The sequence below is a fragment of the Bicyclus anynana genome, chromosome 13, assembly GCF_947172395.1.
Source record: "Bicyclus anynana chromosome 13, ilBicAnyn1.1, whole genome shotgun sequence".
Lineage (NCBI taxonomy): Eukaryota > Metazoa > Arthropoda > Insecta > Lepidoptera > Nymphalidae > Bicyclus > Bicyclus anynana.
In genome coordinates, this window is record NC_069095.1 from 14,211,372 (window position 1) to 14,238,287 (window position 26,916).

The following is a 26,916-nucleotide window of genomic DNA, read 5'->3' on the forward strand; positions in this document are numbered from 1 at the left end:
TCCAGTGAGGTAAGTATTTTAATATGCGTTTTATTTCAGGTAAAACGCTGCTATTTTTTATTTATTCATTTTATAGGGTAGCAACAAGTTATGACAAATGACAATTAAAATTGAGTTTTACAAGTGTCATAGACCCACTGATAGGTTGCCTCAACATGCGTATAGTACTTGAATAGAAACATTACAAGAATATTAATTGATTATGAAACACGGCTAAAACTCACGTGATATTACGTCGGAGTATGCCCGACTAGTTTCGAACCCATACGGGGCCCTTAGTCATGAGCTGGTTCTTGCATCGCGGCACGATCCAAACCGCCGCTAAACTAGTCGGGCATACTCCGACGTAATATCACGTGAGTTTTAGCCGTGTTTCATAATCATTTAATATGAATAACACTCACGATAGTTTAAATTCTAAAATTACAAGAATAATAAATAGGTTAATTAGACTAATTAAGAAAAAACTGATTTAGATTTGCGTTTATAAATATAGATATGGGTCTATCACATACAAAACATTTTATTTTAGTTTAATTCTGTTCATGACGTAAATGAACAGAATTAAACTAAAATAAAATAAACATAATATACAAAGTAATAGATAGATAGATAAAAATAACATTTTTATGATTTTTTTGAAGCTTCTGCATATGTTGTCTATTTGCAGGATAAAACTTAGTTTTTGATCAATTGTAATACCTAAATCAACACCTAATAAAAAATAACAAATAAATTTTTACCAGCCACTTTGGAACTACAAATAATACACACAAGTTTTATACCAATTTACAATCCTCGATAAGAGTACAAGTTTTTAAAATAATAGTACACTTCAGCTCCATACATTTTTTTACAGTACAATTTTTTTAATCTTGTCATCATATTGAACGATAAATAATTATTGCATTCAAAGCGTCTTCTTCAAAACAAATAAAACATTATTTATAAAAATAGTACAAGAGTACATTGGCAATTTAATCCGCAATGTTTAACAAAAATCAGATTTTTAAAATTTTAATTACAACAGCTACTACAGCATTGAAAAAAATTTTAAAAAGTCCGAAAAAAATATAACTTGGGACACCCTAGGGATTTTGGAAAATTATTTAAATTAGTTTTAGATTAGGTGGTGTATCTACCATTTGCGTATTATCCATTTATTACGGGGCACCCTGTATATATAATAACAATGCACTGCTATTTTCAAGAACTGACGCAGGGTCGTACCTGTAAGGCCATACCGAAGAGGCCATACTTGATTATGTCTGTAAGTGTGCGCCGGCATAGCGTTGTTGGCTAGTTCGTTGACGACTCTCGTGATATGCGGGCGACGGGGAAAGGACTGCGCGGATGTGTAGCCGAGCACGCGGGGCATCGCTGCCCCCCTCCCGGCCCGCGTGAACCATCGGGAGTGTTACGAACGAATATGTTAGCTAAAGCAAAGTGAGAACACCCGGACACAACAGCCTGAGGGACTCCCAGGACGACGACACGTGACGACTCGCTCGACACACGCTACAGTGCCGTCTCACGTCATGTGTAACGTTCTGTCAAACAGGTTAAGAAATAAAAAGGTGTTTAAGTCAAACAATAGTTTATTGGGTCATCGGTGATGGTGCTCGGCGTCGGCGGGGGCGTCGGCGGGGGCGGCGGCGGCGGGCGGCGGGCGCAGCTCCTCGGGCAGCGCGTGCAGGCGCAGCTGGCGCTCCAGCAGCGCGTCGGCCAGCGCGCCCGCTTCGCCGCCGCACCACGCCGCGCCGCGCACGTGCAGCCACTTGGCGAACGGCACCGCGTCCAGCGCCGCCCACAGCGCCGCCGGCAGCCGCGGTCGCGGCGCGCGCGCCTCCGCCTCCAGGCGCAGCGCCCACGCCAGCGCGCCCTCGCCGCCCGCGCGCCGCGCCGCGCGCGCCAGCCGCTCCGCCTCCGCCGGCGCCCAGTCCGCCGCTTGCGCGCGCGCCAGCGGCGCCAGCAGCGCGCCTAGCGCCGCCACGTCGCCGCGCGGCGTCAGCGCGCGCAGCCGCTCGCCCGCGCCGTCCGCGCGCCACGCCCAGAGCGGCGCGCCCGCGCTCTCCAGCGCCAGTCGCGCGTTGCGCGGGAACTGCGGCAGCAGCGCGCGCGCCGCCGCGCCCGCGCCGCCCTCGCGCGCCGCCGCCGCCGCCAGCGCCTCGCCGCCCTCCTCCCAGTAGCGCGCCGCCGCGCCGGCCGCGCCCGCCGCCGCGCGCACGCGCCGCAGCAGCCGCTCGCGCCGCAGCGGCGCCGCCAGCAGCGCCCGCGCGCGCGCCCACTCGCCCGCCGCCGGCAGCAGCAGCGCCGCCACGTCCTCCTCCTCGTCCTCGTCCGCGTCCGCGCCCGCGCCCGCGCCGAGCGCCGCCTCGATGGCGTCGCACTGCCGCTCGCACTGTCACGAATCGGTCGATCGCTCCAACATTCATTCGCTTTAAACTTTCGGGCTTCTGGTTTATCAAACCATTACAAGTGTTTTGAATTCTCTATTGCCAAAAACGTGAAACTTACCTTATTATAATTAGAATAAATAAATATTGTAATAAAAAAAAAAACATTGTCATGCCTACAACACTAATCCCTACATTGTGTATTTGGTAATTGTAGACAATCAATACCTACAAACAGGGTGGATTTTTATTACCAGATACGATTGAGCCACGACGTGCAAGCTATCGCTGGCGCTATCGTAAGTCGAGATAATTCCATTATAATTCTTTACAATATTTATTTATTCTGCAGACGTACATTAGCCGTTGTTGTCGATAGTCAATTCAAAACAAGTCAGCTATCTGTAGACCTTTTTGACTTCAGAATTTATAAAACAGTTTACAATGTCATTAATAAAAAAAATAAAAAGTATCGGTCCAAGTACGGATCCCTGAGGGACACCAGAGTAAGCCTTATAAGTCTTTGATGATTCAAATCCTCCTAACACTACTCGCATATGCAGGGGCGTGCACTTCATAGAGGCATAAATGCACTGCATACCCTAGAAATGTTGTCTACGATAGTACAAATACTAAGTAAAGATTTTAATATAAAAATGTTGATTAATACCTGTCTATAAAAATATAATAGATTTTATCAAATAATAGTTTCATATAATTTATAGGTATCTTAAATCATTATTCAATAGAACGCCTTAAATCGTCGAAAGTACCTTTCGACCTTTTTTGATATTTGATGCTCTGAGGCAAAAAGCTTTCTACTTTATTTAAAATTGAGCATTTCGATTGGCTAATGAATGAATGCATGTCGATGTGCATTACATTAGGATGTTTAGTTTATTAATAAGAACATTATGATCTACTAAATCAAAAGCTTTGGAGAAATCCGTGTATAGACTATCTACTCGTATGTTTCTGTCTACGGGAGTAGAGATAGTCAACATATGTTACCGGATCAGACAATGTGGATATGAATTTGTAAAATCCATGTTGTTTACTAGATAGAATAGATTTCATATGCCAATTTGTATGAGCACATACCAATGACTTAAATACTTTAGCGAATATAGGAAGCTTCGAAATCGGCCGATACTTCGTAACATCTCGTCTATCTCCCTCTTTGAAAACTGGTATAATTAATCCTACTTTCCAAAAAGAGGGAAATACGCCGTCGAGGTTCATCATTCCTGGTTTCAGCGGGTCGACATTCTTGTTCAAATAACATGAAGTCACTCACCTCCTGCAGCGCGGCGTCCAGCTCGGCGGGCGGCGGCGCGACCAGCGGAGCGGGCGGCGCGCGGCGCAGCACGGCGCTCACCAGCGCGCACGCGCCCGCCGCGCTCAGCTGCGCGCCCGCCGCGCTCACCTCCGCCAGCGACCTGCGCACCGAGCGGTCAGAGCGGGGCACACCGGCGGCGCCGGCGCCTGCCGCACACTCACCGCGCGATGTACAGCACCTGCGGCGCCGGCAGCCCGCGCTGCAGCGCCGCGCGCAGCGCGCCCGCCGCCACGCGCGCCGCGCGCTCCGGCCCCGCCACGCCCAGCTCCAGCCGCGCGAACTCCGCGTAGGGCAGCGGGTGCTCCGCCGCGCGCAGCAGCGCCCGCGCGCGCGCCTGCAGCCGCGCCGCCTCCGCGGGGCCCGCCAGCGGCGCCAGCGCGCCCAGCCAGCGCACGCGCCAGCACACCAGCGCCAGCGCCGCCTCCCCGCGCAGCCGCGCGCCCAGCGCGTCCCACAGCGCCTCCACCCAGCGCAGGTATCCCGCCTCGTCGTCGAAGTAGTGCGGCGGATCCTGCAGCAGCAGCAGCGCGCGCCGCGCCGCCGCCGGCTCCACGCGCGCGCCGTGCGCCGCCGGCAGCGCGCCCGCCGCCGCCAGCAGCGGCAGCAGCGCCGTCGCGTCGTGCGCCGCGCCGCCCGCCCAGCGCGCCGCGCTCTCCGTGCCGGGCAGCGGCGGCACCTTGGCCAGCAGCAGCAGGCGCGCGGCCAGCCGCAGCGCGTCGGCGGGCGCGCCGGCCGGCCGCAGCAGGTCGGCCACGTCGTGCGGCGCCGGCGAGCGCTGCGGGTCGGCGGCGTCGCGCGCGCCCGGTGCCCGCCAGTGCGCGGCGGCGCGCAGCCGCTCCACGCGCACCCACACGGCGGCCTGCGGCAGCCCGCTCGCCAGCGCCGCCGCCTCGCGCGCGCGCAGCTGCGCCTCCGCGCGTTCGGGCTCGCCGGGCGGCGCGGGCGGCGGGAAGGGCGCGGCGGCCGTCGGCGCGAAGTTCATGGCGACCGCGAGCTCGACGAGAAGCACCACCAGCTCGGACAGGCCGGCCGCCTGCAGCAGCTCGCCCAGCGCGTGCAGCAGGCGCGGGTAGGCGGCGGGCAGCGCGCGCGTGTCCGCCAGCGCCGCGGCCGCCGCCGCGCCAAGCTGCGCCGCGTCGCCGCCGGGCGCCGCCGCTAGCGCGCGCAGCACGGCGCACCAGAGGTCGGCGCGCGCGCGCGGGCTGCGCTCGGCGGCCAGCAGCGCGCGCAGGCGCTCGAGCGCGGCGTGCGGCGGCAGCGCGCGGCGCAGGGCGTGCAGCAGGCGCGCGCGCAGGCGGGCGCTGCGCGGCAGGCGCTCGGCGGCCTGCTCGGCTGCGGCGAGCGCGGCGTCGAAGCCGCCGCAGGCCTCCTGGAAGTCCACGAAGCTCTCCCACAGCGCGGCGTCGGCGGGCGCGTCGGCCAGCAGGCGGCGGAAGGCGGCGACGCGCGCGGCGAGCGCGGGCGCGTCGGGCGCGTCGGGCGCGCGGCTGGCGAAGTAGCGCGGGGCGCGCGCGGGGCGCGGGGCGCGGGCGCGCGGGGCGGCGCAGGCGTACCTGTGCGAGTACGATCGTCGTCTGCTGGTCTTACATTGATGTAACAGATTGACGTGGTAATTACAGCCACTAATTCGTCACTATAGCTCTCGCCTTTGGCTCGACCTGCATATGGCCTCGGTAACTTTCAAGATCTACAATTAATTAGAACATTTTATGGTTCTATCTTTTATAGTTTAGGCAGCGTTCGGAAAATAAACTTTCTGGTTGATTTTTTACACCTTGTGTCTTAAAAACCCAAATATCTTACAGAACCCTATTTTTTTAGCCTATGTTACTTGTAGATAATGTAGCTTTCGAATGATGAAAGAATTTTTTAAATCAGTCCAGTAGTTTTTGAGCCTATTCATTACAATCAAACAAACAAACAAACAAACATACAAACAAAGTTTTCCTCTTTATAATATTAGTATATTAGTATATATAGAAATAATGTGCGTTAGCAATTTTGTCCTTGGTCACTAGACAAGAAAATAGTCTCCCTCCACCCCGGAGCCACACTATGTGCTCCCACGCCCCTGCGCTGCCGTCGCTTGCTCACAAACAATAAGACGAGGTGTGTATTTATTCAGCGACTGCTCTGTTACATAATGTAGTAATGTACCAACTACTTTATTTGTAATATTTACAAAAATAATGTCTTCTAGTATTACATATTTAACAATAAAGATGTTCACTAGATTTTCAAGTAATTTTATTGGACAACTTTCACAATATTAAATAGTTTTTTGTCTTAAGAAATGAAATGGTGACAGAGTGGTATTGGATATATTTTTTTAAATGTTTATCTTAAGAATTTCATCCAATAGAGCTAGATAAAGATAAATGTTTATATTCTTAATAAGAAAGTAATAAGAAACTGAAGATTTGATTTTAAATGAAAAAAAAAACGAAAATTTTTGTGACTGAGGTGAGGACAGCACTCACTCGGGGCGGCCGGGGTAGTACAGCGTCGACACGCGCAGGTTGCCGCGGTCTAGCGCGCGGTCCACGTAGAAGTCTGGGTGCTCGGGCGCCGCCGGCCGCCGCTCGGGCGCCGCCGGCAACTCGTCGCCGTCGCCGTCGCCATCGCTCGCCAGCAGCTGCGCCTCCGAGCGCTCGCATGACGCACGACCTGCAGGCGATGCGCCGGTGAGCCGATGAGCTGGTGGCGCGGCCGACCGTGATTCGACCGATACTTACTCGACTCTCCCTCGACCAGTTCGCCTTCATCGTCGGAGAAGACGTACGCAGGAAACAGTGCCATTTTATTTGTACTCGCTTGTCACGGTTTAACTGATTTAAATTATTTACATAGAAGTTAATTTGGAAAATTATTTTAAAATTTACATCTATAAAATCATTTACAACATCGTTTTTACAGATATCTAGAAACTAAAATGATTGTTTTCTCTAAGTTTTGGGCAACATTTAATCATATTACTTTGGTTTGGGTCGTTTGGGTTCTGAGGTTTTGCCTATTATTTATTTTAGTTTTTTGGTTTGTTTTGGTCACAAGTTCACAACACAAACACCACAGACAGAATATTAGTCAGGGGGGGGACAGTTCCATACATTCTGAGCAATTTGTTGACTTACAGGCCATCTAGATCTAGTAGTGAAACAACTTTTCGACTAAGTTGGTAAAAATATCTCAACAGATGGCAGCAATTCCATCGCTAATCTTAGTGTGCCCAGTATCAATATTTGCAACCATTTCGTAATATTTAATAATTTTAACGATAATGAAAAAAATAGTAACTCTGTAATAATCTCATAGACCACTACATGAAATATATATTTAAATAGTTTTGCAAATCAAACTTCTTCATTTAATAAAATATGTGACGCATAAGTTAACATAGAGTGTTTGGTTAGTTTTTAAGTAACAAATGGCAACTACGCAACAATATTAACTAAATGGCTAAGATGATATGAAGTAATAATCTTTATATTATTTCCGGGAACAAAATATTTATAGTATGTTCATGGGGAGGCAAAACATGGAGCAGTGGCGTTTTTCTTCCAAGCCATTTTCCAGTCCTTAATGCGTTTGATAGCAAATAATGTCTGCAAATTAGTTACGACTTCATATACTTTTCTATATTTATTCTGCAATTATTTTTTCAAATAAAAATATTTTGACTCCTCAGTTTTGTCCGATTGCCCGTGAATATTACTTAAACAGTTTTTACAGTATGATCATGAATTAAATTGTGTTGGTTGCGATTGTAAGTTAATGGGTATAACAAAATAAGCGTATATTAATTTCAACGTGGCCATGAACTGTCATCTGGTCCAGTGGTGAACATGGTCGAACGGATTCTAACAAAGTTACGTATGATTAGGAATAGTCGTGGGTTCGAGCCTGGGTGGGGAATGGATTACATCACAATATATTTTTTTTTTGTTTTTTTTATTTGTTTTTCTCAATTCGTTTTTTTTAATATTTTTTGAGTTTTATTAAACCTCGATTAAAAATCTCCATTTAAATAAAATTGCCGCTGTTTTAGTAGTACCTATAAGTTTACTCCAAACCGCAGTTGGCGCTTCAATTTAAGCCACCGAAAATCTTCAAGAGGGCTCTCTTTTCCCATATACTTATTATACTCTTTGAATATTAGATTAGATACTAGGAGTGGACGATATACATCGATGTTTTAAAAACACTCGATGTATTGTATCGATGCATCGTATTGAACCGATGTATTGTTAATACTTCAACATCGAATATATATCGATGTTTTTCATTCGATACATCGAATACGCAAATGGGGATCCACACTGCGTATTTATCATCGCAAATGGGGATCCACACTGCGTATATATACATCATCGTGATTCTCAATCAGAAATAATAGGTTTTTTCTAATATGCCACTGTGTTAAGTACCAGGCTGTTTTAATCGTGGTAATCATCTTTTTCCAAAAGCCCCAGCATTGAAAAAAAGAAAGTGAGAAAGAGCTACAAAAATTATAATCTTTGTATCAACAGTTCATTCAAGTTTGTGCAAAAAATATTTTAAAGACACGGATTATCACGGAAAATCTGCTATTATAGGATTGTAGAACAACTTTTGTACGCTGCCTGTGCGTTTTTATTGTCATAAGTCGGCATTTCAGACGAAAAATGTGTTGGCTCTGTGATTTTAAATTTTAATACATATGTTTTCTGATTTTCTTAATACATGTTTTTGTTTTAATTAATGTCTAACCTAAAACAATCGATGTTTAAGAAACATCGATGTATTTCTCAATACATTGGATTACTATCGATGTAACCAAACGATGCATTACATCGAAAAAAACATCGATGTATTTTTTTAATGTCCATTCCTATTAGAACAGAACAATTCTTCTTCAGAATCGATTTTTTTGACGAAATAGCAAAAATCGATCAAGAATCGTAGATATTCTATGTAGGTATATATTCTGTGGATAGTCTAAGCGATCTTCATTTGTGGTCTGTGGCTTAGACTATTTAATGGTCTAAGACATAGATAATTATTTAAAGGTGTCAAAGGCTAATACATCCTGTCAACGTCAAATTATGATTTTCGTTTCGCGAGTTTGTGTCTGTCTATATCTGTTAAAACCTTTAACTGGTCTAAGTTACGATTGATCGTTGATCGTAGCCGATCGTATAAACTTTACGATCAATGAACTCCGTTAGACAATTAGGCCCAAGGTTTAACCTAACGATTTGAAATCGGCATTTCGCAATTGAGCTACAGGATGTCATTATCAGTGTATTATCTTTTGTTCCCCTATATATATGGACCTGTGGCATTTACGTCAAATTTGGTCAAGTATTTATTTTTTCGTAACCTCTCTAACTTAAAGAAAGCTACCTTAATGGAGCGAGATAGATATTTTTTTAGCCATTGCGTAAAGAGGTTAGACATATTTTACATGACAACATCAATTATGTCAGTTGTGACCAAATTATCTTTTGTTTTTAGTGACCAATAATGGCTATTGTTGTGGTTCCGGTGTAACGGTATTCGAAATATTCCGGAAATAATAACCAATAAGCTTGTGAATCGCAAAATAAATTAAATATTGTACAATGGTGAAGTGCGCAGTTGTTGCCTGCACCAGCAAAACCCAAACAAATCTAGCGGGAAATTCATTTCACAAGTATTAAAATCTTTGATTTTTCTGTTCATGTAGGTGTTTTTTTTTTTAATTAGGCCCATTGCCTAATTCAAAGCTTTACAATACGTGGTTTTATGGGCAATCCTTTAAAGAATTGAATTATTTCACGAGTTTTGGTAGGTCGTAGTGTTGGGAAAGTATTGTTTACAATATCGATGAATAGTGAACAATTGATTTGTTTCGCTATATCATCGAAATAAGCGAAAACGTATAAATTAATAAATTATTTTATGTTCTATAAGTATAGTTATATTTTATATTTTTTATTTTATTTTTTCCAAAAAATCATGATTTAAGACAAAAATGGCTAAACAGCATTAACAGGCCTGATTTCCATCACGATACAGCTACATATATTGTAGTGATCATTTTAAGAAGGATCACATTAATTTTACATTACGCCTTCTGCGCCTCAAAGACAATGCCTGCCCATCTATCCCGGTGAGAATCCTTTTTCATCGTAATCATTCTTGTTTGTGATAATATAGGAATTCCCTCATTTTAAAATATCTGAATACTAGCAAATTTTAATTTTAACATTTATTTATATAATTTTTTTTTTTAATGTGTCCAATAGTGTAAGAGAAAGATATAATTCACAAATTTGAAAAAAGATTTTGCTGGTTGGTTGCTTTATGTACTCATATAAATACTAATGTTGCAATTATAGTAATATTTTAATAGATAACCAAAGAATAAAAAAATACCTATTGCAGAATTTATCACCTGAGCAACAAGTAAGACAACCCTTGCAAGAAGTGAATCTTAATCTGTTATCAGAGAGTCGTGACAATGCTGTTTCCCAAAATGGAATACAAGTAAGTAAAATAATTAATACGGGTATAATTGTATTTTAATAATGATTTATTAATTGGAATCTATAGCCATTTGTCTATTTATTTGGTTGGCATTTAGGTAGACTCGACAGAATTAAAGACTTATTAAATTTATTTTTTTATTATGATCTAGATTTTCGACTCTAACTACCTCTGGCCAAGTGGCTGGACTCAAGTCCAGGGTTACCCTAAAAAATAATTACCTATGAAAAGGAAAAGCTGATTAAGTATTGTACAAAGTTCTAGGCAGAATACTATAGTTGTTTATAGTAACGATAATTATTTTGTTTTTTGCAGGATATAATGGTTGCATCTACTTATCAGTCAGTCAGTACACCAAACGTACAAATAGTAACGGCTGGTTCAATTAAGGACGTTTTGGCTCGTATTGTCAAAAACATATTTAAAAACTAAATTTTTCTTGTAATAACGTCTCAAAAACATATGAAAAAAAAAAAGTGTGTCAGCTCCGTCGCACGAATGGAGTTTACTCTTTTCAATAGCAACGCCTGAAAAGTGAAAGGTGCGCAACCGAGGTGCAGCGCTGCGTGCGCGCCCGCCAACAGCGTGCACGTGCGTGCGGACGCGCTAGGCATGTGCACGCTATGGCGGCTACGTACGGTGAAAGGTGCGCAGAATAGGTTGCGCACAAAAAACGTACCGAGGGGTATAAATGAAAAATCGATTGTTAAGGAGTAAACTCCAATAAGTTATGAAATGACATGCGTTACGTTTTTTGTGCGCAACCTATTCTGCGCACCTTTCACCGTGCGCTGTGCCACCAACAACTTGCACATCGCACCCATGTGCACGCTGTAGGCGGGTGCGCACGCCGCGGCCTGCTGCACCTCGGTTGCGCACCTTTCACTTATAAGGCGCGAGTATTGAGTCGTGCTTCGAGCTAACTTTTTGTTTTTTTTAACATACACACTTTTTTTTGTTGGTAAACAGTGCACATCGAGTAGGGCTTTAGTAATACTTATGTTAAAGAAGACTAAATGTATAGAATTGTAAAATAACTAATAGACTTTATAATATACTTCACATTATATATTTTACTCTTACAATGATATAATCATTAAACAAACAAGCCCAATAACATATAGTATATAGGTATAGTCGCCTATACAGCATACCCTATGTACGTCTCAATACACTCACAGCTAAATTAGAAAGTTGCGCACTAAAGGTGCGCACCAAAAACGTGACACTTTTTCGTTAGTTCAGTTGGTTTTACCCCTCGGATTTTTCTCATACCGGGCGCCTTATATATAAAAAATCGATTCTTAAGGAGTAAACTCCAAAAATGTATCTAGTAGAACGATAATCAAATATTTAAGACCATTTATAAAAAAAACTGTCAACTAGCCTATTACTTTTTGATATTTATAACGTATAACGTTGTATCAAAAATTGTAAGTTTTGCAACTTCTATAAATAAATTTTGTTGATGAATTACGATTTTTGTTTCCTATTGTCTTGGTTTAGTATTAGGCTGGTGGTCTAGGACAACACCATATTCATCAGATAGTAATCGTTACACAATCAAGACATAAACACAGGCCAATGTTCGTGAGCGCCAATACAAAACATTGTATAGTTTAAATAATTTATACTATACAATGTTTATTAAATACCACAGAGTATAGTAGAGTATAGTAATATTGAAAATTACTGATGCGACGGTTCGTATCGTACTGACAAGAGAACGTATTCGTTTTTGAATTTCATATTCGTAGCGGGTACGACACCGTCATGTTCCGTACGCTCCATCTGTATATTATTGATTAATCTGTGTTAAATACAAAACACTTTAATGAGAAAATCAATTATATGGAATTTTATATTATAATAATGTAAGACAGAATTTAAAATGTTTCATTTTAGTAAACATAATATTTTGTATAATTTTATATCGAGTGCTTAATTATTATCGATAAAACAGCCCTAGCTCAATTTAGAGACCAAACATGGTTACCGGAAGCCTCAAAAATATTTACTTGCCACATATCCTCTATTATTTATGTATCTAAGGTATTACTATTATCTATGTCAGAAGGATGTTTATTGTTTTGGATTTGGAAGAGTTTGGAAGTATTTAATAATCTGTGATGTTTTGCTTACAAAATAAATAGGAATTGCTGAATTTTGATTGTTCCTTTTCTTTTCATCTTCATTTCATAATTTTCATCTATTTTATGAGCAGCTTTCCGTGGAACCAAGGAGAGTAATCTTGAGTAGGTACGGCGCAAAAGGAAACGCCACAGTGCCACGTTACAAAAACTACTGCTTCACTACATTACAAAAAGCGGTATAATGAATGGTAGTTAAATATTTGTATTTTGTAACCACTGTGCATACATTAAGGATATCGTGAGCGGTTGCTATGCGTTGCGTGTACGTGTTACATTAGCGAGTGGCTGCAATTGCGCACGGACGTTTATTGACCAATTTAAAGGTGGCAGATGCCATACAATATCTGAGCAATCAATTTGAGTTCGTTCGTCGCCATGTTCTCGTTCAGTCGCAGCGCGTCCTACAGCGGCGTCGTGAGGCGCGCGCTGCTGGCGCCAGGGCTGCGGGCGCTCGCGTGGCGCGGCGCCCCCGCCGGTTGCCACACTGGCTCGCCGCAGACGGCGCCGCCCGAGCCGCCTCTGCTGGACTTGCACGGCCGCACGCACGACTACCTGCGCATCTCGCTGACGGAGCGCTGCAATCTGAGATGTGAGTGTGATCACTGGCTGAAATGTTTATGACTAGAGCTTTCTTTTGCTTAGTAGCAAGGTTACAAAACAAGTGTTTTTATTTCAAAAATTAAATGTATTAGGACAATGCCTTCTTGCATCAAAGTTATTTTTTTTGATTGTGTAAGTGTTGTAAGCTCCTTAATGGAACCCAGCAGTGTCACGGGGGGTTTTGAGCGAGCACAGAAACATCGTCTGATGGGGCCAGAAGGCAGAAGCAGAAGATGTGGGTGGAACGACTATCGAAGACTATCGACTATAGACCAGACATTTTTCTTTTGTCCAAACAAACTAAGCGAATAGTACTTGTAGAGTTTACTGTGCCGTGGGATGGGAGACTAACATTCTGAAGGACCACAATATAAAAGTGAATCAATATTATGATCTAACAAATGAACTAACTAAAAATGGCTATGTAATTAGTCTGTACGCTGTAGAAGTAGGTGTGAGAGGATTACCAGTAAAATCTCTATAACTTGCTTAAAGACCTTGGCCTCCCTAGAAGTGCAGCTAGTTCTATATTAGAACGAGTATCCAGTAGAGCAGCTCTAATAGGATCTTACTAAATTTGGCTAGGCAGGGAGAACAACACGAGCAGAAAATGGGGAGTGTTGATCGATCGTCAAGGAATTCCATAACCCTACATCCTGTAGTCACAAGTTCAGGACTCTGCTCGGAGTTTTTCTCTCTCCCAAGCGATGGACCCGGCACCTACACGGTGAATCCATGGAATGCTAAGATATTCGTCTCTCTCTCAAGATGTGAAAAATCAATATCAATATTTGTAGGCTAAAAAATTTACATTTGTTTTTTGCAAATATTTTCGTGAGGTCTATAGAGGTCATTATAAAAATTGTTCCTCATAAAACGTCTCTTGCAGTTTTTCTGTAATACTAACTGTTTTCGGATTAAAGCGCTGAGAAAGAGACTAGAATGCACTCACATACAGAGCACAATATTTGCAAATAACTGATTTTCGTGACTTGTTTATAACTTTTAGCCAGCACACAGCATTTTTCACATCTTCATAATAACTCCTTAATAAAGATGTATACAAAAATTGAGCTCAGCTACAGGACGAGCATTGTGTGAACAGGCCAGTACTGCATGCCGGCCGAGGGCGTGCGGCTCAGCGCGCGCGCGGCGCTGCTGACGCGCGACGAGCTGCTGCGCCTGGCGCGCGTGTTCGCGGCGCTGGGCGTGCGCAAGCTGCGCCTGACGGGCGGCGAGCCCACGCTGCGCGCCGACCTGCCCGAGCTGGTGCGCGAGCTGCGCGCGCTGCCCGGCGTGCGCACCGTGGCCATGACCAGCAACGGCGTGGCGCTGGCGCGCCGCCTGCCCGCGCTGCAGCGCGCCGGCCTGGACGCGCTCAACCTGTCGCTGGACTCGCTGCGCGCCGACCGCTACGAGCGCCTGGCGCGCCGCCCGGGCCTGGCGCGCGCGCTGGCCAGCCTGGACGTGGCGCTGCAGCTGGGCCTGCCGCGGGTCAAGGTCAACACGGTGCTGGTCCGCGGCTTCAACGAGGACGAGATCTGCGACTTCGTGGAGCTCACGCGCGAGCGCGACATCGACGTGCGCTTCATCGAGTTCATGCCCTTCGCCGGCAACGAGTGGCGCGACGCGCGCATGGTGCCCGAGCGCGCGGCGCTGGACGCCGTGCGGCGCCGCTACCCCGCGCTGCGCCCCGCCGCGCCCGAGCCCTGCCGCACCGCCAGCCTGTGGCAGGCGCCGGGCCACCGCGGCCGCGTGGGCTTCATCTCGTCCATGAGCAAGCCGTTCTGCGGCTCCTGCAACCGCCTGCGCCTCACCGCCGACGGCAACCTCAAGGTGAGCGCGCGCCCCTCGCCCTCCACTCCGCCAGGCGCGCGAGTCGACAACGCCGTGAGCGATCTCCGAGTAGGTCGACGCTGGGAAAACCCAACACGAAACCATGACAGCACTCTGCTACCAGCTAGACGATGTTCTCGAAAATTTTCCATCCAGAGAAATATTACGCTTTTAATTGGAAACCTCAAAGCAGAGGTCAGAGACAACGAGTGATGAGACCTCAGAGAAACGATGCGCCGAAATGTGACCACAGCTGTGCACTGAGAACAAGTAGCGAGCAGCTGTTAAAACAACAAAACTAATACTTGTGACGAATGTTGTACTGTCGCCGCGGAGGTGTGGCTCATTTAAAAACCGATAATTTCAAACCTAATAATTAACGTTCCTATTCTTTGGGTTTTTACGATTCAAATTATTTATGGTAATAAGGTTTGCGTGTTTGTATGCAATGAATAGGCTCCGAAACTACTGAACCGACTCGAAAAATTCTTTCACTGTTGCGAAGGTACACTATCCCTGACTGCTATGTATATGCTATGCTATGCTATGAAATTGTCGTTTTGTACAGAAAAATGTAACACACCCACGCTATCGATGCATCTTTGCCAACATCAATAAAGAAATCAGCTAGACGGAAGCAACAAATTCTTCAAAGGCATTTTGTCCTGCCTCTCGGGTATTGAATTTTTTTTGAGTCTCACCGAAGCTGGTTTTCTGGCCGAAACCGAAACCGAATATTCGGCCGTGGCTTCAGTTTCGGCTGAAACCAAAACTCACGTGGTCGAGTATAATGTTCCTGAAGTTTGGTGCATTTTACCCATTATTCTGCATTAATCAAGACATGAAATGGAATAACGGTAGTTTGTTTTAATTATTTATTTAACATAATATAAAAAATATTAATAATATTTTTATTATTTTTTTAAATAAAGTAAGTTCTCATAGCAAAATGTTTGTCAGAAATAATCAAATCACTAATTGTTACTGTTTCAGTAAATACTAAGTGTTGTTACTTTTTTTGAAATCTTATTAATAATTACTTTGTTTTGTATTTATACTTAATAAAAAAAAAAGTTCCATCAAAACATAACCTCTAAAGAATGTTTGGGTCGGGCGACAACGCACTGAGCAAGTTTCGTCGCTACACACAGCTGTCCGCTCGCCGCAGTCCGTCAAAACGTTGCCGAGACATACAAAATTTTGCGTGCGTGCACGACTACTTCCGAAATCAGTTTCGGTTTCGGCAAAAGTTTCGGCCTATTTTGGCCAAAACCGAAACTACCGCCGAAACTCGATTTTCGGCTGAAAGCGAACCTTCGGTCGGACATTGATTTTTTTTTCGCCAAGAAGTTATCCAAATTCTAGAAAAAATCTTAATCTGTAGGCGCAAGGTCTGGTGAGTAGGGCGGATGACGGACAGCTTCCGACTCCAGTTCTCGCAACTCGGAGACCGTCTGCTGCGCAGCGTGAGGTGCAGTTGTCGAGCAGGAGCAGCGGACGCGAGCGGTCGACCGAGGCCGGGGGAGATGTGCCAGCTCTCCATCACTGTTCAGTTGTTCACAGTGCACATCTGCAGTAACGCTCATCTCGTTTCTAGAGGCCCGGTTTATTTATAGACCAATCTGTAGTCAGTCTGCTGTTGCCCTGTACTGCACCTGAAAGAGTTAATGAACACCGTGTGAAACATCAACACAGGTGTGTCTGTTCGGCGAGGCGGAGGTCAGCCTGCGCGACGCGCTGCGCGCGGGCGCGGACGACGCGGCGCTGGCGCAGCTGGTGCGCGCCGCGCTGCGCCGCAAGCACAAGCAGCACGCCGGTGAGTGCGACCATGTACACGGACCTCAGGACTTTCACCGCTGCTTGAACTGCCTCCTTGCCGAATTTAATTAATGTAACGGAAGAACGACACGAGCGGAGAAGGGAAGTGTTAAAACTAGTTTAAAAAAATTACCATACGTCTGTTTTCTCTCTTTCGTGCGATAGATCGAGCACTCGCTCGGCGAGTGTGACGCCGGCTCCGGCACCAGCTCGCGCCGCGCGCTCGTACGCAGTGCGTGCGTGTAAGGTTCCCTTTAATTTGCGGAAAGTGTGTGACCATTCCGCAAACTAAACAGAACCTTACAGAACAACAACATAATACATTATCAAAAATTAGAACACATTGGCCAATTGTAAGATTTGTGTACCCGCATGGCGAGCGCGTTCCACCCTCACTCGGTGCACCTCCACCCCCGTCGCGCGCGCGCCATGCCGTAGTCGAGTGTGCACCGACCACGTCGACGCTGTCCGTAGGCATGCAGAATCTGGCGCGCCTGAAGAACCGGCCGATGATACTCATCGGCGGCTAACCTGCACGTTACAGCGGCGGGGCGGGCGACGCGCGCGGCGCGGGCGGGGCCGCTGCGCTCGTTCGCGCGCGGCATGTGCTCGCTCACGCACGTGGACGCCGAGGGCGCGCGCATGGTGGACGTGGGCGACAAGCCGGAGACGGCGCGCGCGGCCGAGGCCGAGTGCTGGCTGCGCGCGGCGCCGCACACGCTGCGCCTGCTGCGCGCCGCGCGCCTGCCCAAGGGCGACGCGCTGACGGTGGCGCAGGTGGCGGGCGTGCTGGGCGCCAAGCGCGCGGCCGAGCTGCTGCCGCTGTGCCACCCGCTGCCGCTGGCGCGCGCGCGCGTGCGCGTGCAGCTGCCGCCCACGGACGCGGGCCGCGTGCGCGTGCTGTGCGAGGTGGGCGCGCGCGCGCGCACGGGCGTGGAGATGGAGGCGCTGGCGGGCTGCGCGCTGGCGGCGCTGGCGCTCTACGACATGTGCAAGGCGGTGGACAAGCGCATGGCGGTGGAGGGGCTGCGCGTGCTGCGCAAGTCGGGCGGCAGCAGCGACTGGCCCGCCGAGCCCGCGCCGCGCCTGCGCGCGCACGACACGTCGCCGCTGCGCCCCGGCGAGACCTACGCGCCCAGCGACGTCGTGCACTTCTAGCGCGCACGACACGTCGCCCCGACGAGGCGTGCACGCGCACGACACGTCGCCCCGGTACCTCATGTACTAGGTACTGTACGACTTGGCGCTATCCACTCGAATTTATTATAAAAGTACAGTAAGTAAAAGTAGGTAAGTGTTAAAGTTATTGATATTGTGAACGGTGCTACATACGTCATATAATGATATCACCTCCAAACGATGTTGTGATGACTGACATATATTTTGTATAGCTACATTTACAGAGTATTTTGTATTTTTGATAATATGTAGATAGAGTAAAGTGCCGATATGCGGCGCTGGCAGCCGGAGCCAGCGCGTGTACGTTGCTGCGGCGCTGAGGGCTAAGGTGTAAATTGTAATTAATGCAACACTTTTACTTTAAGTTTTACATTCCAGTCACAGCAGACGACATATTTTTGGGTTGAAATTAGGGTGTTGTTAAGTTTTTTTATATTTAAATTAATTGTGCATGAAGTATTGTGCGACACAAAAGAATAGATAATTATCATTGATATTTTGTTCTTTAATAGGTAATATTATGTTCTTAAAATAATACTATTATCAAAATTTTGTTGAAAATAATATTATTATCTTATATAAATTTAGGAAATACTTACTAGCACCGAAGTAAACATCATGCTAAGGTACTAAGATAGCTGATTGCATGGTTTACATTTATTAAATTTAAATAAATAAATTCAAGCCAATCTCATCTGAATAAATTATATTTATTGTAATTCGTCTGGTAATTGTCCGATTTTTCAGTATAATTTTAATAATATGATAGAACTATCAATAACAATAATGATTGTTTGCTCTTTAACGACGGATTGTTGTGACAATGACAGTAGTGTGGTGTTGCCACAGCGAGGTCATTTAGTTTTATTACCTTGTACTCTTCTATGTCGCACTATAATAATAATAATAATAATTTGATTAAGATCTGACTCACACATTGACATACATTTTGCGATTGCTCTTCGTCGCCTCACCTAACAAGTAACATTGAGTACAATAATGGGGTAGTTGACTCAATACAATAATGGGGTAGTTGTATCAAATTTAATATAAACAATATTAATTTCGCATAGTACATGGAATAACGGTCCGAAATATATCGATATTGATTAATTAAAGTTAACGATTTTTTATTAAATTTAATTAAAAAAATTATATATTTATTAAAGAAGATGGTCCAAAATTGTATCGAGCTCAGGATCAGTCATTGTACCCTGGCGGAAATAAAAGAAAATATTTTTTTAAACTATTTTTGAATAAACAAATCTATGAATTTACTTTAGTTCTTTTGAAATAATATTCATTCTCTCCCAAGATATGCAACACTTAAATGGGTAATAATGGCGGATTGATGACGTTTTCAATGCAATAGTCTATTTGACGTTTGCTGTTAATTGTCATGTCATAGTTACCTTCTTTATATAACTCAAATACTTGGGTTTTTATTTTAAATATTTCCTTTTATTTAGTTACATTTATTTATTACTAGCGGACGCCCGCAACTTCGTCCGCGTGAAAGTCGTTGTAAACTTTCAACTACCCCTATCCTACCCTACCCTATCCCAACCCTACCCCTACCCTACCACGACCCTACCTTACCCCTGCCCTACCCTTACCCTACACTACCGCTACCATACCCCTACCCTACCCCTACCCTACTCATTAAGGCTGCACTTCTTTATTTATTCCTCCCACCGCGAGTCGCGTCGAGCCGTTACACAAAAATAATCCATATAGCATGAATTAGTATTCACGCGCGATGGCTTAGCATATTTCTTGTATAACTTTGGTGTTTCTTTACCGATTTTTATGATTCTTTTTTTATTGAATAGGTTATAATGTTAACTTTCTTATTAAGGATGAGTGATGAGTGTTATAAACATAAGAGTAGACAAATATAATTAGAAAGCTCCGAACTGCTAAGCTATTGGGAGTTACACGTGTTATTGTGAGTCAACCATAAAAGGTAGACATATATATGCTCTTGTGTTTTTATAGATAATTTTAAGGAGAACATTTCCGTCATACATGATTTCTATGTAGCTTTAACCATTAAGGCTGTACACGCGACGGAAGCTTAAAAAATTGAATAACTTCTCCCGTTTTCTCAACATTTCTCTTCACTGCTCTGCTCCTATTGACCATAGCGTAATGAAAAGTATACTATAACCTGCCCAGGAGTATGTTGAATAATTGTACCAAGTTTTGTTAAAATCCGTCCAGTAGTTTTCGTTTCTATAAAGAACATACAGACAGACAGACAGACAAAAATTTTACTGATTGCATTTTTGGCATCAGTATCGATCACTAATCACCGCCTGATAGTTATTTTGGAAATATATTTCATGTACAGAATTGACCTCTCTACAGATTTATTATAAGTATAGATTTTTTATTATTTAGATTTTTAATAAAATCCTTATATTTTTTTAAATTTTAATGGTGGGGTACAAGAGTGGACCTGAAATAGACCATCTTCTTTTCCAAATGTCAAAAACGCTGTCATCCATTTTGTGACGTCATACAGTTATTTGATGTACTAAACGTCAAAATTGATAACATACATTTTTGTCAAATGCTCCGTTTGTAAGGGATTTGTTAATGTGACGTCATGAAACAGTTGAAATATAGACCGTCATGGCCGACAGGCGTTTTGGCTCATATTGTCAAAAAAATATTTAAAAATTTTGATTTTCATCTAATCACGTCTTGAAAAAATATGATATTTTTTTTTCATTCTACTAAAACGATAATCTATACTTATGAACAATATACGACCACTTAAAAAAAAGAGTCAGCTAGCCAACTGTACACGTCGGTGACGCACAAGTTGAGTATTCATTTATTTAGTGTACAGCGGGAGAGCAACCAATTTTTATAAAATATAATTATTTGTGTTGCACGCTGCGAATGCATAACCAATCGAGTACTTGCTGTGAAGCAACTCAATGAAACATTGTAATGTTTTCACTACATTTGTGTTATGAAAATAAACAACAATTTTAATTAAAAATGTATTTTATTAGAACTTAGTGTTAATTTCTATTACTAATAAATAATTTAGTTCTGTAAATTTAAAATATTATTTCCCATTGATGAGATGGAATCTGGTGAGGTGATGTTGTGGCAGCGAACGATGTGATCAGCGGTTGTTGTGTGACTCGGTTTATCATTCATATAATCACTCACTATATAGTTTTTCATCGTGTTTCGTTTTTAAAAATATCTAACATTGTTTTTCACATAATTATCGTCATTTATTATTTGCATTAGTATAGTAGTGGAAGTTGCAAGTATTAACGTTTTTTTAACAAAAAACTTCATTTTCATGTAACTAATATTCATGTTAGATGTTTGGTAAAACAAAACATCATTGCATCTTGATGTAAAAATGGCGTAGTCAAGGTCAAGGAAATAACGATGTTAGATGATCACAAAAACGAAAATACGACGAAAATCGATTAGTGACTCATTGTTTGAATGGTACACCGAGACACATAACAACAAGGCCGCTGACCTGTTCAGTCCTGACTGGATTATCTACAAATTGATAGCTTAGGTAATCTTGAAACAAAATGAAAATGATCAGGTCATTTTATGAGTGGTAAGTATGACTTGTGCTTTTGTCGTCACTCAACACTGTAGCTGGTGACAGCTTCACTGGTGCAGCGGCACGCGGCGCGCGGCACGCTGCACGCCGGCCCGACCAGAAGTATAAACAGCTCACTCTCACTCAAGGGACCTTGCAACCTTAGCATGCCAGTGGAAAGAATTAATTTGTTAATTTTAGTGAGATTTTGATTTGTCTGGTTGGGCTATGTAGAAAGCATAACATGAAGTGGGTCAGTGAGGGCGCGCGCTCAGGCGCTGGCCGCCAGCACGTTGGTCTTGGTGTCGGCGGCGGCGGCGGCGGCGGGCTCGCTGTCGGCGCCGCGCTGCACGCGGATGTCGTGCCGCTCGATGTAGTCGTTGATCTCCTGCCCCTTGCGCGCCAGCTGCTCGTTCAGCGCCTGCAAGCACAGCGGGCTCAGCCACGAGCGAGCGTGACGCGGACAGCTAAACAACTTTACCTCAATAGGGATGATGACTAGGTTTGAATATATTGATTTTTATGATACAATAATGACCTTATTTACCCGAAGTAAATAAGGTCATTATACATAAAAAGCAAAGATCGACTGGATATTTGCAAAATAAATAAGATAAAATTTCAAAATCTTTTATCGTAATTAGATGAAAATTCATACAGTTTTAGTTTCCTAAGGGTAGAACTGTATTAGTAAGTTATGCGGTCGTTCCGCTAACAATTGATAGTGTTACTTTGTGTATCTGCCATCCTTCACACGTAGCAGCTTAGAACCTGCGCTGAGGCTTCTCCATTATCAGAAATGAAATTTAGTCTGCTCCGCCGTCATATACAATTTAAAAAACTGTCATCATCCCTCAATGTGCGGTCACTCAACACACACACTTTTAGGGTTCAGTAGTCCACGAGGAACCCTTATAGTTTAGTCATGTCCGTCTGTCCGTCCATTACTACTAGAAAACTATAAATAAAAAATGTGAACAAAGTTGTAAAATAAAATCTTGAAAAATATTTTTTTTAGGGTACCTTCCCTACATACAAATTGAGAATGAATTTTGTATCGTGTATTCTATAACAAAAATATTGATGACGATCCTATATAGTCATCAATATTTTTGTGCATCACAGAAGGGATTAAAATGCTAACTGAATTCTACGGAACCCTACACCTCGCGTGGCCCGACACGCACTTGGCCGGTTTTTTAAACAAACAAACAACGAAACATCTAGTGCATATGTGTGGCACGCACCTGCAGCGCCGCGGGCAGGCGGTCGCGGTTGCCCTCCAGCTCGGGCAGCACGTCGGCCACGGTGCGCTCCACCAGCACGCCGCCCACCATGCGGAAGCACTTGCGCGCCGCCTCCACGCCGCGCAGCGTCTCGATCACGATCCTGAACACGCACCAGTGATAGTTGCCAGTGCACGCGCAGTGTTTCACTAAATACTAAGTACTACTACTAACTTATACAGGCTGTCCTGTAATTAAATAATCTATATAAACATTATTTATAAAAATAGTATTGAACAAGTTCATCGCGTATGTCATGTCATAACCAACCAACTGTGGTTTGTGTTGCACTATGGTTAGGCTTAATTGAAATGTGTTTTTTGTTGAATAATAAATAAATAAATAAGAGGAGCACTTGAACGCAAACAATATTGCTCCTCTGTATTCCTCGATATACTACAAGCCTTTGATAAAGTTTGGCATAAAGGCTATTTACTTCTGATCTACCACAAACCCCTGGAGTATTAGTAGCGACTTTTGCTGACGACACAGCATTGCTAGCCACCCACGAAAATCCTGTAGTAGCATCTGAGATCTTACAATTACTTACGTTTTTATAATAACACACACATGAAACCACTGGCATGTCTCTCAATAGGTTCAAAGTTTTTATTAAACGTAAGCTTATAGAAAAGTCGTATTCAATGATTACGTAAATAACAAAATTGCTTGGAAATAAAATGTATTACATGACAGGCTACCTTTATACCTATTGTTAAATGGTGATAAACTAAAAAAGGATAAACCTGGCTGAGTTTGTTGTGGGCTCTTCTCGGACCAAGGCGCATTTGGAACCCTCTTAACTTTAATTTTAAGTTTTCTAATAATTATTATCACCACTATAAAATAGTGGTGATAATAATTATAAAATAGTAATGATATTAATTTTCGAGAAACTCGAAACTATCACTGGACAACAAACTTCTCATCTACAAAGCTGCATTGAAACCAATAGGGCAATATGGAATACAGCTCTGGGGTTCCGCTTGTGACTCCAGCATCTCAATAATTCAAAGAGCTGAGAACTACATACTCAAGCAAATATGCAATGAGACTAATATCTTAGCATGGAGGAGGACGAGACACCGCTACACGTTATGCTCAGTTGCAGAGGCGTAACGGAACAACGAGCAACCTACATTGGCTCCTCAGCGACACTCCATGAGGCTATCGGCGACCTGGGCGGCCTGCTAAGCTTCTGGAGCGAGCTCGGCTGGATGGAATAAATCCAGCGGGAACCTACACCGGAGGGACCCACGCACAACAGCCAATCAAATGGCTAAGTGCGGAAACGGCCCAGAATAAAGAAGAAGAAGATCTTAGCATTCCATGGATTCACCATGCGGGTACCAGGTCCATCGCGTGGTAGAGAGAAAAACACCAAGCAAAGTCCAGGACTTGTGACTACTGGATGTAGGGTTAAGGAATTCCTTGACAATCAATCAACACTCCCCTTCTCTGCTCGTGTTGTTCTCCCTACCTATCCAAATTTGGTAAGATCCTATTAGAGCAGCTTTGGATACTCGTTCTAATATAGAACTAGCTGCACTTCTAGAGAGGCCAAGGTCTTTAAGCAAGTTATAGAGAGATTTTGCTGGTAATCCTCTTGCACCTACTTCTACGGCGTACAGACTAACTACATAGCAATTTTTAGTTAGTTCATTTGTTAGGTCATAATATTTATTCACTTTTATATTGTGGTCCTTTGGAATGTTAGTCTCCCATCCCACGGCACAGTAAGCTCTACAAGTACTATTCGCTTAGTTTGTTTGGACAAAAGAAAAATGTCTGGTCTAGATCTCAAAATAGCGACATCCTGGGAATTTATAATGTGTTTTATATGTATCCATTAATAAAGTTCAATCAGGTGCAGAATCTAGGATTGAGTAAGGCTTACTAAATGATTTTGTTATTGTTGAACCTGCTTTGATGAAGTTAATTTGTCTCTTATTTGTAGTCAATCCTTTTTCACGTATAATTTGGAGTACTCTATCATGACAACGTGAGTAAAGACCCCTATCCAGGAGCACCTTGCATCCAACCAACAAGTGCCTTGCTGTTCCTATTGCCTCACCACACATATAGCAAGATTTTTCAGTGGCTTTCCCCCATCGTACTAAGTTGGTCTGATCTGGGAGAGTCATTTGAAAGGCATTAAGATAGAATTTTAATACGGCAGGAGACCAGTCATATAGCAAGGCGCGCCACTTTAGTGCAACCGGGATGCAGAATTCATGGTTCATTATAAATAGCGAGATCCATGAGTATCTGTGTATCAAAACAATGAAAGAGGAAGTCCAACAGTGTAGCAGGACTTATAAACAGCGATTGGAACACCATCCCAATCCACTGGCAGCTCAGCTCACTATACCAGACCATCTCAAACGTCTGAAAAGAAAAAGAATCTTGGAGCTGGATGTGTAATACTTCAGTCGTAACAACAATATGAATGTCTCTAGTGGGGGATACTCATGTCATACCAACATCAAACCTAAAACCCTCTACCATCATCTGCTCCATGATGATGAGTCACAAAGCTCATAGTCTTTTTGACTGATTGCATGATATTTCATGGAACAAAAAAAAAATAAAAATAAAAATAGTATTATTTATTTATTTTTTGTATAGTATGTTGGTAATTTATTTCTTAATAGGTATTCAACAAAAATCAGATCAAAAATGGGTTGTCATGGATACGGCCAAATTGTTGTATGTGAATATGTGGTTGGTACAATACGATACCTATACATGATTGAGATCACCAGCCAAAGCCCCAATAGGTGAAATTTGCTTGGGGGTCACGCTGCTCCGATGAGGAGGAAGAAATGTAGCCTAGGTTATAGATGTCTGCTAATGGATTTTATGACAGGGCCGGAGTAAGTCTAAGGACTGACAAAATTTGGTCAGTGAAAAACAGGTCCGGAGTTCTATACACACGTACATGCTGAGTTTTATGGATGATTTTATATTATAAAGACTGAAACGATCTCACTCACTTGTGCTCATTGAGATCCATCTCCAATTCAGATATTTTGTTGGCAAGTTGCCGCTGCTCGCTGCGCAGATTTTGAAACCCGGCGAAAACTTCTTCGTTAGATTTCGATTTATTGCCCTTGCCAGTGTTCTTTGCCATTTTTTGTTTTGAAGGAATACAAATAAGGTTATGTCTAGATCCCCGTGATTAAGAACAGAATTAAAGTGTTTTGAAACTAGTTATCGCATATATTTTTATCATTCATGTAAACTGATAGATCATTTGAATTATAGTTTTAATTCATTAATTTATTTCTAACTAATTGTAAATTTTTATATTACAAATACAAAATACAAGTAGAGAAACGCTTGACTTGATGAGAGTTGACACTTGACACTGACAGAACCTTGACATTGACAGTGACACATTTGTTTTGAAAGAGTGATTAAAATCGGCATTTCACAATAATTGAGCTACGGCATTTCGCAATTGAGCTACTGTGTATCTATTAATCTGTGATACTATAGTCAAATCGAGTAGGTATTTTAAACAATGTAAACAAACAAAAACAGCTGACTCAGGGGTGCTCAAAATTTTATCATTATTTACGAATATTGTCATGAAATAAAACTTCCTTTGATAAACAAATATTTTTTTAATTCTATATTCCTATATAATATATCATGTTATTTATCAAACAGATAATGCTTTACTTATATTAAGGGTTACGTAGGCAATAAAGAACTCTTATAGTTTTGTTTCTTTATTATGTAGAAGCAAGCATAAGGTTTCCTCGACATATTTAAACACATTAATCAAAACGGTTTTCTCGGAGGACGATAAAGGTGATTGATTCGTACGTTTCTTTTTTGGTGACGGAAACGATAGCAACGCGGAATAACTGCTCCGGCTAGTACCAGGCTCCGGTTCACTCATTTTCGTACCAAACTAAATAAAATTAATAAATAAATTAATTAATTAAACAGATAAAAAAACCCGACTGCATAAATAATACAAAAACTGAAAAGAAAAAAAAACAAGCTCAGTCCAAAAGTGTAGAAAACAATTAGAAAACAGTCGGGACCTATTATATTAAATAGAATGATTTTCGTCTACATATTTTAATAGGGACCTATTAAAATGAAATGAATGACTTTAGTTTAATCAGTTTTTATATCATTTATGCCGGGTTTTTTTATTTGTTTAATTAATTAATTTATTTCACACTTTTTAGTTACG

At 43.4% G+C, this 26,916-nt stretch overlaps 3 protein-coding genes and 1 long non-coding RNA gene across 6 annotated transcripts; 2 read left to right on the forward strand and 2 right to left on the reverse strand.

The window, feature by feature from the left end:
* Positions 1-1,580: 1,580 nt before the first annotated feature.
* LOC112044112 (spidroin-1-like) lies at positions 1,581-7,379 on the reverse strand. Of its 2 annotated transcripts, XM_052885209.1 has the most exons (5): positions 6,471-7,361; positions 6,216-6,402; positions 3,897-5,288; positions 3,694-3,835; positions 1,581-2,401 (listed from the first exon to the last, which is right to left on the reverse strand). In XM_052885209.1, the coding sequence occupies exons 1-5, from the start codon at positions 6,532-6,534 to the stop codon at positions 1,607-1,609; spliced, it is 2,580 nt and encodes an 859-aa protein (XP_052741169.1). In that variant the 5' UTR covers positions 6,535-7,361; the 3' UTR covers positions 1,581-1,606. The 2 variants fall into 2 exon arrangements, with proteins under 2 accessions (XP_052741169.1, XP_052741170.1); XM_052885210.1 differs by lacking the exon at positions 6,216-6,402 and having other exon boundaries at positions 6,471-7,379.
* A 2,301-nt stretch (positions 7,380-9,680) lies between these two features.
* On the forward strand, positions 9,681-11,238 carry LOC128198699 (uncharacterized). Its single transcript, XR_008251401.1, has 3 exons — positions 9,681-9,865; positions 10,141-10,242; positions 10,558-11,238. It is a non-coding gene; the product is annotated as an uncharacterized LOC128198699 (long non-coding RNA).
* A 726-nt stretch (positions 11,239-11,964) lies between these two features.
* On the forward strand, positions 11,965-20,841 carry LOC112044140 (uncharacterized). 2 transcript variants are annotated; one of them, XM_052885211.1, is made up of 4 exons: positions 11,965-12,984; positions 14,101-14,831; positions 16,527-16,647; positions 17,194-20,841. In XM_052885211.1, the coding sequence occupies exons 1-4, from the start codon at positions 12,771-12,773 to the stop codon at positions 17,805-17,807; spliced, it is 1,680 nt and encodes a 559-aa protein (XP_052741171.1). In that variant the 5' UTR covers positions 11,965-12,770; the 3' UTR covers positions 17,808-20,841. The 2 variants fall into 2 exon arrangements, with proteins under 2 accessions (XP_052741171.1, XP_023935650.2); XM_024079882.2 differs by having other exon boundaries at positions 17,124-17,317.
* On the reverse strand, positions 20,829-26,077 carry LOC112044141 (prefoldin subunit 2). Its single transcript, XM_024079885.2, has 3 exons — positions 25,700-26,077; positions 22,665-22,806; positions 20,829-21,838 (listed from the first exon to the last, which is right to left on the reverse strand). Exons 1-3 carry the CDS (start codon positions 25,834-25,836, stop codon positions 21,689-21,691), a joined length of 429 nt encoding a protein of 142 aa, XP_023935653.2. The 5' UTR covers positions 25,837-26,077; the 3' UTR covers positions 20,829-21,688.
* Positions 26,078-26,916: the final 839 nt, after the last annotated feature.